General features: G+C 36.1%; 1 protein-coding gene across 1 annotated transcript; it reads left to right on the forward strand.

The window, feature by feature from the left end:
• The first annotated feature begins 6,438 nt into the window (after positions 1-6,438).
• Positions 6,439-10,812, forward strand: LOC143630878 (gamma conglutin 1-like). The gene is made up of 2 exons (XM_077099774.1): positions 6,439-6,457; positions 9,533-10,812. Exons 1-2 carry the CDS (start codon positions 6,439-6,441, stop codon positions 10,807-10,809), a joined length of 1,296 nt encoding a protein of 431 aa, XP_076955889.1. The 3' UTR covers positions 10,810-10,812.
• The last annotated feature ends 2,177 nt before the right edge of the window (positions 10,813-12,989 follow it).

The raw sequence follows: 12,989 nt of genomic DNA on the forward strand, positions 1-12,989 counted from the left end.
GATGTAATTATGCTAAGCTACAGTGAAGCCTTGACTGTCTGTGCTGCCTGCATCCATTTCCCACGGCCAATCAACCACTGTGGCTTCCCTTCCGCCCACAACATGCCCCGGTAGCTATGTCTAACACTACATAGCATGTTTGTATAAGTATAGTCATGTGCAAACGGCGCTATGTGACACGGCAACCAGGCCGATTCCGTTTGGGTTTGTCAAACCAATAGTACTATTCACAAGCCACCGGCTCGAAGTTAATCACTGTGTTCGTGGGAACTTTCGTGTTCTAGCACTTAGATAATTCCCATCATCAAACAGTTCAGAGTATATATAGATATGTATCAACATGTTTTTCACCCCGAAAGTTCGTAAAAGCAGTTTAAAAGTGAGGTCATGAAATTCACTGTTTAGTAGATAATCAGTACTGAGTCAGCTCGTGGTTCGCTTGATTCGCTAACACTAGTTCCTATAATCAATATTATAATAATATTAATATTTTAATATTATTATAATCTCAATACTAAACCGGGCTGTATAACTAATCTGAGTATAGCTGGAACGTCCAGAAAGTGTTAATAGGCTTAGGTTGTGATGTTGTTCAATGTCTAATACTTAAAACCGAACTTGGCACAGTTTCCCCGTTTCCCAGCTGGGCCAAGTTGTTCGTTTATGCGTTCAGAAAACAGTTATGGGGAAGTAAGCTTGGGTGATTGTGTTGGTCGATAAAATGATTAAGTTATAAAGAAAGATCACACATTGGGGTTCCGGATTCGCTACGGAGCCCGTTTCTGTTTATTCAGTTTGATTTGAGGAGAAATGCGCACAATATATCCAGATTGTCCAGGTTTCTCATAAAAAGGTTCATTTTTACTTAATTAATCCAAGAATATGATTTTTGATCACTCTTGATGTTCCGATATTCCCGCAGGTTCGTTAATCACGAACTTGCCGGTTTTTATCAGAATTGAATTTGTTTAATTTTCAAATTAGCATAATTAATTAACCGTTAATCATAAATTATGAAAATTTAGCCACTTATCAAATAAAATATGTATATTTTTATAAAAATATTTCTGGAATTATTTACTAGTTTATTAATTTATAAAAATTCATTTAACCTGCTATATTTAGCCTGAAAATCGTCCGTTTATCCCAAACGATTTCCAAAAATTCCACAAAAATTCCTGGATGCTCAAATTATATCCCAAAACCATCTGTATCAATTTTAGAATGTAACAACCTTTTTCAATATTTTTTTCGGACCAAATTCGGCTATAAAAACTCATACGAACGCATATGCACAAAACACACTTATACTTTTCCAATTGCTCCCAAATTTCGTGTGATCAATACCAAATTTGAGTTCCCCACAAAATTTAATAATTTTTTAAGCATTTTAACTATTTTTCCCAATTAAACGTCCCAATTCGGTAATAAATTCGTCAAATATTCTCGGATGGTCGGAAAATTACCAAATTTGGACAAGGACTCAATGATATGGTCCCTGATGTCCCTGAAAAATTTCAAAACCTAACAATATGCACATCACAACCTTAACCTAAACAGCCCGTAATCGGGTGTTTCGGTATTACCTTAGCGGGTTTGGCTCGTTTTCGCCTTTCTAATCAAGGTTTCAAGCTCTTGTGCTTCTATACAGGCTAGATACAAATCCTATATCACAAACCAAGCAAGTTTCATCAACAAAACAGCCCCTTAACTTAGGGTTTCGGTTAGGGTATAAAATCGAACTTTTGAACCGTAAAAACGCCGTTTAAACCCTCTAATCCATGTTTATCGCCAAAAAAACTATCAAATCAGGTTTCTTACCATGTGTATGATCAAAACATGTTTATTGACCATTTTTAGGATTTTTACATGGTTAGGAATGATTTTTGGCAATTAAACCATGTTTATATGGTATTAAACCTCCTTAAAATTGGTTAAAAATGATGAGTTTAGTAAACTTACTTAGGGTTTTTGGGGCTAGGCTGAAGAACAGCAGATAACTTGTTGTTTTTCTGGAAAATTCTGATCATAAAATATCTAGGGTTTATTATATATTAAATTTTCTAAATAACAATAATATAAAGTGTTTTTAGTCCACTTTGGTGGGCTTGGGCTTGTTGGGCCCAATTTTGGCCCAATAGTCTCGTTTTGCGTGTCCAAATACGAAATCCCGATTTCATGTTTATTTCATGTTCGGTTTTTGGCGCGAAAAATATATCAGGTATGACAAACAGCACGAAAACGAGTGTTTTTCGGCCATTTTTGTGTAAATTTATAAAAACATAGTATTCATTTGTAAAAATCGAAAATATTTTCACGGATTGCTTAAAACATTCCCACTAAGTGTTTTGTAAATATTTTCCGCCTTAACGGATGATACAATGCTTGGTTTGTAACTGTCTTTCGCGTTTAAATCTATAGCGGGTAGTTAAACGAGCATGTTTTCGTTTAACTTGTTTGCTATCGAACTAAGGCCATAATACTAATATATTAGCTTATATTAAACGTATATCACTTATAGATGGCCCCCCGGGATATCTATGCGGTACAGCAAGTGTGTATGCACATGCATTCACCTAAACTGTCTCATTGGAACGCCTTATTACAGATTCTTGGATATCTCCGGAGGTATTCGGATTTTGGTCTCACGCTAGGCCATGCTCGTACCCAGAATCTACGAGCATACACTGATGCCAACTGGGCGTGCCTGCGTGGACATATATTGTTAACAAATATTAGTCCAAGCCCAATGAAACTAGAACCAACAGATAAAACGAAGATGAAGTCGACAAACGGATTCTCACTGCGGACTAGCCATGATGGGCAAAAGAGAGCAAAGAACCAAATCATCATTTGCTTCTCAGATAGCTATAGGACCCATAACTTCCTCTCTTTAGCCACCACCGGTCTTTCCTGATCATGTTGTTCAGCACTCGGGATCGGGATTGCTATCTCTACCGACATTATGTTCGTAGTGATAAGTGTATATGTTGGTAATGCATTCGTAAGTTTAGGTGTGTGTGTGTGTGTAGCCCTGGTATCTATTCGAACGGAAATAAAATTACTTTAACAGCTGTACATCACCCATCTTCAAGTTTAATAAGATACTTATTTCCAAAATTAAGCGGAACCGTGTGACATATGTTTTAGCTTTAACCCTCCTGATTCCAACATATATAGTAAAAATTCTTAACACGATGAGGAAGTTATATTATAGCCTCTCCCTAAAGCAAACTTGTGTGAACACATTTTCTTTATTATTATTATTATTGTTGTTTTTAATATTTGTTTACAACTAAAGTTAATTTATTACTTATGAAATACTGTCTTGACAAAGTCACGACAATAATTTAAGAGCAATGGTTATCACAATCAGTTAATTATATGTTCATTATATGATAAACACCAAATACTACATTATAACATCTAAATCACTACAACTAAACACACAAAAATCAACTAATTTGGTAGCAAACACAAAATGGGCAGCAATTGGAAGAGACTAAATGGGGGAAGACGAATGGTCTAACCTATTAGATCCACTCAACAACGATCTCCTGCAATACATCATCCACTATGGCGAGATGGCTCATGCAGCACGTGATGCGTTTAACTCAGAGAAAGTATCCAAACACGCGGGAGACTGCCTATACCAACCGAGTCATCTACTTTCTAAATTATAAAACCATAATTAATCTTACTCGCTATTGGCAGCACAAAATATGACAGCACAAAAATATGACAACCGTAACGCCATTAAATAAATGAATCCATTTCCTCCGTTCATTTCTCTGGCCTCCAACATCATAAAGTCTATATACTTCACCACTTTTTTTGTTTTCCCAAGTAGGGCTACATCATCATCGTACTCGGTAAATCCCACCAATAGCAAAGCTGGTAGGGTCTGAGGAGGGTAAGATGTAGACAGCCTTACCTCACCCGTAGAAATAGAGGTTGCTTCCGGTGAGACCCGCGGCTCGATAGCAGTTTTGCATCAAGCCTTGGACAAAAGTCGCATAACACTCAACCATTCAGACACCAGCTCACCAGCTGATTGGTGCATGTACCTTTGTCTTTCGGCCATCAACGCCACCACATGATGCATGATTAACCTTCCACCACTTTTAATGTTATTTTCATAAAATTAGTGAAATAACGTCAAAACTAATGCAATTTCACTTTTGACTACCCAAGGATTCACACATATACACATTATATGTGCGCACCGTTACCAGGGCGTGATTAATTTTAGTAAATAAGAACATAATTTCCAAATGCACCTAACTACCCGTCCTAACTAGACCAAAATTAGAATGCCCAGGCATCTTGTTTACAACGTCAAACTAGGTCAGGAATCAGAATCAACTTAAGGTTATGGGGTGTGGTTAAGGGAAGATGGCAAATGATGTCCTACATGGACAAAAATGATGGGACCCCCCCCCCCCTCTCCTTCACTTCACTAGTGGCGTGATGAGGATGAGGACCCTCACGTGGCTCACAGAGACTCTCCCTTCTTTTTGCTCAATCCACTCTTTTCTTTTTTTTTCTCATTCAAATAATATAAATAAATGGAATTGTGAAGAATGATGGACAATGACGTATAACATGGGTTGAATGATGTGGTTGAGTGATAGAGAAAAAATTGATGTGACGAATGCTGGAAAATGAGGGAAGTGAACCATACTGCATAGCCTAACCTAGCATGGCCAAATGAACACAATACGCATATCAACGTCTAATTCTCAGGTTAACAGTTTTAACTAAATCAATAATCACAATCAACTAAACCTAACAGCAACAGCATGATTAATAGTTTCAACTTTGAGTAAATAAAGAACACAATCAAACTAATTTGAGTAAATGAAGACCTAATTTCAAAATGTACCTAACTGCAAGCCTAAATCACCACAATAAGCATATCATCATCTGATTGTCGAATTAACAGTTTCAAACTGAATCATAAACCACAATCAACTAAACCTAAACAAATTTCAGATCTAACTAACTAACCGTCAGACTATTGATCATCATTCTCAAGAGTGCGAACAAACATATCAATAACGCTCTCCTCCTAAATTAGAAATCACAGTCAACTAAACATAGCAGCAAGAGCATGATTAATTTGAGTAAATAATCACTTATTTTCTGAATGTACCTACTTACCTGTCCTAATTAGCTCAAAGTTTAGAAATATCTGATCATCTAATCTGCAATTAACTAAACCTAACAGCAATAGCATGACTAATTTGAGTAAACAAAAACCAAACTTCAAAATGTGCCTAACTGCAAGAACACAATAACCACATAATCTTCATCTAATTCTCAAATAAACAGTTTCAAACTAAATCAGAAATCAAAATCAGATCTAACTAATTAACTAACCGTCAGACTGTTGATCATCATCATCATTCTCGTTCTCGTTAAACTCCTTCTGAAGCGCACGATCGAGCATATCAGCAACGCTTTCGTCCTTTGATGATCCAGTAACCGTCACGTTAACAGCGTCAATGTCGTTGTCATTTAAAATAATGGAATCAGTAGCGGTAATTAAGCATGCAAAGCAGAGGAGATGGATGACGGTAGTCAACAGGAGGAGTTGATGGAGAACTGGTTTTTGTGGTAACATTTTGCGGTTTAGGAGGATAGATGATAACGTGCGCCGGAGTGTTGTTTTAGTTACAGTGCTTGCTGCCGTTAGTTGGGGTGAAGTCCCCAGCAGGGCTGCATATGAAGAGAATATAGATGCGACCCACATATTGCAGAATCGGGAAAATGTGAAAATATGTAAACAAATGGAAGCTAATCATAAAAAAAATGATAAAATTTATAACATTTACAAAGTTTACCTGAACTGGATTTCTACTACAACTGCTTCAAATTCGGATCTAAGTTTTCTGGTGGATAATCTTCTTCAGGAGTGTTGTATAGCCTTCTCCTTTTCAAGTACATCAGTTGAAACAGTCTGAAGTAGGCTGCATTTTTTAAAAATGTCCATCAAACAATAAAAAAAGGATCACAAATCAATTTATTTTCTCAATTGCATAATTTAAAAATAAAATACAGACCTGTTTAACGCATTAACAGCTATGCCAATGTTTGACTTCATTGACTTAACTGAAGCTCCGGGCTCATGTCTTGGTGCTTAATAAAGAAGCAACACAAACAAGAAAACCCAGTTCGTTTAGCTAGCTATCCATGTTCGATTGTTCGTTCAATAGTTAACGTTAAACAAACATCAACAAAATCATAAATTAACAATTTTATGGAAAGAAATCTATTGAATACCTGACGGTGGTGAGAACGGAGATTTACGTACCAAAAAAAATTTCATGAACAATAGTGACCTTGTTATGCAAATACTGACCATATAATGCCCTACCAAAACAAACTAATGTATTCGGTAAGTTTGTCCTTTTGGCATACTAATAGTAATGGCTAATGGCACAACATCTCATAAATCAAACGGAAGAAAACTCAACTAACAATCAAATCCAACCTGACTCAAAACGTTGAAGGAAACCACAAAACACGAATGAAAATATCAACAAAACAGTGGTTTGTACAAGACTCAATCCACAAAAAGAAGTTATTTGGTTTGATACTTTGATATGTTAACATGTAAAGGTGAAATTGCTTAATGGTGTGTATTGGTTACTCTATACAATCTGTCGGACCCACCCACATTGCTTTTGGAAGAATCATACTATAAGTAATTTCTTCCTTTTTTATATATAATTTTTGTTTAATTTGCATATTGTTTTAGAAAAAATACTTAAAATTCTACCTTTTTTAATTTTAAAGCACAGATATGGTGGTGGACGTATGAGTTCAGCCAAGGTTTGGTTTTTGGTTTGCTTTCAATTTTTTCTTAAAACACTTTTTTATGGTTCATGGTTTAGTATTTGCTATAATCTATACAATCTATCATTATAGCAGAGATGGCAAAAACATTGAATTCTGAGGCTAAAGGAGATGGAAGTTAAAGATATCCCCCATCGAGGATGGAGAGACAATTTGATGTTGTCGATAGGGGCGCTGTAATTATTCCTCATTTGGCAAGCCCCGTCCTCCGACTCAATCTTCCACTTGACCAGTACCTAATATGGCTTCCTGTTTTATGTTAGGTGTAATAAATTAAAGAATACAAAATGTTTAGATAAATAAATAAATGTACAAAAGACTTTCATGAACAACACAATGACATATACAAACGAACATGAGCAAACGTTCACGAACACATTACCGACGAGGGCTCTATTCATGTTCGTTTGTTTAACTAATTAAACGGAATTTTTTGTTTATGTTCGTTCATTTATTAAACGAATAAACTTCACGCCAAACACTTCACGAAGTGTTTACTAAACATATGATACGTTTACAGCCCTATGTATACATGCATGGTATGTATGTATACCTATGCGTGAGGATGTATGGTATAAGTATGTGTGTGTAACTGTGTATGCATCTGCCAACCCATGTAGAAGACATGGGGGTTTACCGTCTGACGTTCACTGTCGGCCTCGCAATGATGTTGTCGCCACTTTTGCCCTTGCACTACCTAATTAAATCTTATCAAAACGAATTAAATAGATTTTACTTCAAATATAGGGATTTTTACATATTTTTCCTTCCTAAACTATGTAAATTACATATTTCTTCAAAATACAAGTTTTTAATGCAAAATATACAATGTTCTTTAAGCATGGTTTGGGAAAATATGTAATTTCAAAGTTTAGGAAGAGGAAATATGCAAAAGCCCCTTAAATATATGATTGATTATTTGATAGCTAGAAAATTTGATTAGGTTATTAGCTATTTGCTAAATTGTATTAATTTTGTTAGATAATTATTTTATGGATTATGATTTTCATTGTAACTTATATATATAAATTAATGTGCGTGTTTTAAATTTTAACTTAGGTACTTATTTTATTTTTTATTCATATTGCAACTAACTTAAATATTATGGATATTGGATAAGAACAAACCTTTTAAATTTGGTAATATTTAAATATTGCGGGTCTATTACGTATGTGGGATAGCTAGAATTAGTATAATATACAATATACATCACATAAAAAATGAATTAAAATTGAATAAATAATTGGTATGAATAAAACTTACCCACACCTGTGACCTCGTGGAACTTCCAAATATAGGAGGTGATATTTCACCGCGTACACCAATAATGTACTTATCATATAGTACTAAATTTGATTTAGTTTAAAAAAACAAACAATTAATTTAGTATATATATGTAGGTATTATATCATTACCGTAAGTCTGTAATGATACCGTCCGAATTCCCGCCACATATTATCTCTGTCAAGTTAAGACCCTAGGAATTTGGTTGAGTTTTACTAGTTTATCGATTAATAATTCGTAACGTAAGAAAGCTAAATTAAGAATTGTATGCAAGTTTTAGTTTTCTTTTAAGATGGTATATTAAAAGTTTAATAAATTATATAAGGCTGCCTCTATAACAGAAATTTTCTCGAACATATCCAACTTCCACTCGCCGACTTTATAAATAGACATATATGACGATGCTTCACATTTATATCGCTTATGCAAATGAAAAGCTAACAATAGTTCTTAATAAAAGTTTATAGATTTCTGAATTAATAAAACTATTACACGAGATATATACCATTTTATAGATATAGTTTTCTAAATTTGAAGCATCTGTTAATTTTTCGAAACTACAAACTGATCGACTCATAACTCTTGAAGTTAAAATATAAATAAACACGTAAATTATGCTGACTGATTTATCATTTATGTGTTTTCGACTTAAAATAGCCCTGCTTGCGGTGCGCACATATGATGTATATATGTGTGAACCCTCGGGTGGGCAAAAGTGAAATTGCACTAATTTTGACGTTATTTTACTAATCTCGTGAAAATAACGTTAAAAGTGACGGACGGTTAATCAGGCATCATGTAGTGGCGTTGATAGCTGAAAGATAAGGGTACATGCACCGATCAGCCGGTGTCCCGATGATTGAGTGCTATGTGCCTTATGTCCAAGGCTTGATGCAAAATTACTATCGAGCCGGGGGTCTCACCGGAAGCAGCCTCTCTATCCCTATGGGGTAGAGGTAAGGTTGCCTACATCTTACCCTCCTCAGACCCTACCATAGCTTTGCTATTGATGGAATATACTGAGTACGATGATGATGATGATGATGATGATGATGATGATGTGTTTTCGACTTAAAAACACACCATAGAAAATTGAACGATATTAAAAATTATGAAATTGAAGACAAATGAAAAAATTGGGTCTAACATCTAGGCCAAACCGCTATATAGCATTTGCCAGATCATTCGGCTTGTCGAAACATTCCCGTCTGCTGATTATGAAACTCGTAACTCCACTCCTAACCCAAATTATCATATTTTGAAGTTTGTGTCCTTTTTGCCCTTTTCACTATCTCAGTTCATGGGCTTATAAATACACTTGAACCCTATCCACATAACCTACAGTTGAGAATACACAACCATTCAAAAATGTTTTTGCTTATACAACTAGTCCTTACGGTTCTAGTCTTCATCTCTCAAGAACATAAAGCTATAGCTGCCTATGTTCCACCATACACTTCCGTAGTAGCTCCGGTTAACAAACACACCGACGCCGCTAAGCCTCTCTATAGCGTTCAAATCATGACATCATACATAAACACGCAATACAACCATGCAAATTTCCTAATAGACATCGATGCACCTTTCATATGGCACGATTGCATCCTTCAATGGAACATCGGAAGTTGTCCTAGCAACACGCTTTGCACCTATCCTGTCTCTTGCGAAGAATATCAATGCACCGACGTGCGAACTACTTATTCATACAAGAATCCATCTTGCCCACCAGTAACCAACAGTTCGACGTTACCTGGTTGGGGATATTGTACGTGCCCGGTCAATGTTGTGAACCCAATTGTAGGATCGTGCGGTCAAGCCCTTCTCAACTACGACGATTTCACAATGAACACATGTGACGGTAGAAATGTTTTTAATGGCTTTTATGGTGCAAACCCTAACGCGGCATGTGCTCCTTCTTCGTCATTTGCGTCATTCCCTTCAAGTGTTACCGGTGTTATGGCATTTTCGTCCTCGCCTTATGCGTTACTCGCTTATTTATACCAACCGCTTAAAAGATCACTAGCTCTATGTTTTCCTCGCACAACATCCACTCCAGGAGTTTTATTCGTCGGTTCTGGCCCTTATTACTTTCTTCCACAATCAAATGTTGACATAAAGAGTTTACTCTCTTATACTCCTTTGCTAAAGCATCTGGATTCGTTCGGATACTTTATAGGAGTCAATTCCATTGTAATTAAACAAAGATCTATAGAGATTCCTATGAATGCAACTACCAAACTTAGTACAACTGAACCTTACACCACTCTTAAATCCGACATTTACAACCGCGTGATTTGGTTGTTTTCGATCTATACAATAGGAATCCCTCGTGCAAGGCCAGTAGCACCGTTCGGTCTGTGTTTCAGGACCTTTAGGCAAATTGTTTTAAAGGTTCCTGATATTGAATTGGTCATGTCTAATGGGGAGAAGTGGACTATATCCGCAGCTAACTCCATGACACAAGTAACAAAAGATGTGGCATGCCTAGCGTTTATTGACGGCGGTGTGGCAACTGAACATGCAATCGTGATTGGGACGCTTCAGTTTGAGGATAATTTTCTGGAGTTTGATTTGGAGAATATGACCTTCGGGTTTAGTAATTCGCTGTTACGCAGGCAGACTAGTTGTGCAAACTTCAACTTTACACTCACAAACAGCCCTTGAAGCTGTTCCATACATAATAAACTTCAACGTGTTCTATATATGTTTCCCGAGTAATTGAATAATTAGCAACTTAATTTCGTGGTGTTAAAATAGTAGATTTTAGTTTACCACTTTACCCTAGTAATATGAACTTCTTTAACATAATCTTTTTTATTTATCTTTCTTCTTTAGAGGCATAAAAATAACAAGAGTAGTTATAATAAAACAAGCACCGTTATGACTATATTAAGAAACTAGATAAACTGTTAAAAATTTGGTGAAAATTGTGGAAAATTTAGTTTTCACTAACTTTAGACAATACTAATTATATTTAGCAAGAACCTTCATCCTTAAATTAAGTAGTTTTACAAAGCTGGTGATATTCATGCGGTCATCTGGTACAACCACTGCGGAGAGAGGTGAGCACGCTGAGTCTAGTGGGACTGGAATTCGGCTACTATCTTTGTATCTTGGCCTCGACAAGCCACAAAATAGACCCTAGGTAATTCTATCAAGATTTGAAACATATATACTAATTACATAAATATTAGTTTATTTGTCACATATAACATGATAACAATATATAGAACGAATATATCTAAGATATCCTAAGTTTATTTTTAAAGTCCAATACTCATTTGGTTTAACACAGTAGGCTTATCAACGCATATATATTGCATTATAATGGACTATATGTGAGCCTTGAACTTAGTCTCTATGTACTAGGCTACTAGCCACTCGGCTGACATAACAATCTGGTTGGGCCGACGGTTTTTGCAAAGGACAAATTTCAGCTAAACTGATAAACAATCGCTCTGATGTAAACACTTTGAAATGCCATAGGTCCTACTGTTTATAGGTGCCGAAATATCTTGTTTGTGTTTTTTAAGAATCGTCAGTTTTTTTTTTTTTTTTTTTGGGTAGATCAGTTGGACCGCCGTTTTATTAGGACAGATGGCTCGATGACGAACAGTCTGGCGGACGGCTTTTGGATAGATATTTTGGGTAAAGAAGTGTCACACCCCGTTGAGCGATTTGCGGAAGCGTAAAAATGGAAATGTAACAGACACCTCTGGTATCAACCACATTGTTTATAAAGAACAATATAAACTAGTTTACAATATTTTACATCGATCTAACTTTGTTTACAACTAGGTGATACAAACTAAATCCAACGCGTTAAGCGACTTTACTTCTTACTAGCACACTTGCATCAATTCATCGAGTATTGATTGCAAGTCAAACACGTAGCACATTGACTTTCTAGTCCAAGTCTGGTATACCTGAAAAACATGTTAAAACGGGTCAACTACAAATAGTTGGTGAGTTTCACGAGTTTCAAGAAATCAGTTGTGCGTACACAATCACAATTTGTAAATACGCAAGTATATATGTATGTACGTTCACAAGTACGTTTGTTTGTATGTTTATGATGTAATTATGCTAAGCTACAGTGAAGCCTTGACTGTCTGTGCTGCCTGCATCCATTTCCCACGGCCAATCAACCACTGTGGCTTCCCTTCCGCCCACAACATGCCCCGGTAGCTATGTCTAACACTACATAGCATGTTTGTATAAGTATGGTCATGTGCAAACGGCGCTATGTGACACGGCAACCAGGCCGATTCCGTTTGGGTTTGTCAAACCATAGTACTATTCACAAGCCACCGGCTCGAAGTTAATCACTGTGTTCGTGGGGACTTTCGTGTTCTAGCACTTAGATAATTCCCATCATCAAACAGTTCAGAGTATATATAGATATGTATCAACATGTTTTTCACCCCGAAAGTTTGTAAAAGCATTTTAAAAGTGAGGTCATGAAACTCACTGTTTAGTAGATAATCAGTACTGAGTCAGCTCGTGGTTCGCTTGATTCGCTAACACTAGTTCCTATAATCAATATTATAATAATATTAATATTTTAATATTATTATAATCTCAATACTAAACCGGGCTGTATAACTAATCTGAGTATAGCTGGAACGTCCAGAAAGTGTTAATAGGCTTAGGTTGTGTTCAATGTCTAATACTTAAAACCGAACTTGGCTCAGTTTCCCCGTTTCCCAGCTGGGCCAAGTTGTTCGTTTATGCGTTCAGAAAACAGTTATGGGGAAGTAAGCTTGGGTAATTGTGTTGGTCGATAAAATGATTAAGTTATAAAGAAAGATCACACATTGGGGTTCCGGATTCGCTACGGAGCC

Source organism: Bidens hawaiensis, unplaced genomic scaffold (genome assembly GCF_021521415.1).
Source record: "Bidens hawaiensis isolate Kalapana, Puna unplaced genomic scaffold, B.hawaiensis_p1.1 tig00005851_1, whole genome shotgun sequence".
Taxonomy (NCBI): domain Eukaryota; kingdom Viridiplantae; phylum Streptophyta; class Magnoliopsida; order Asterales; family Asteraceae; genus Bidens; species Bidens hawaiensis.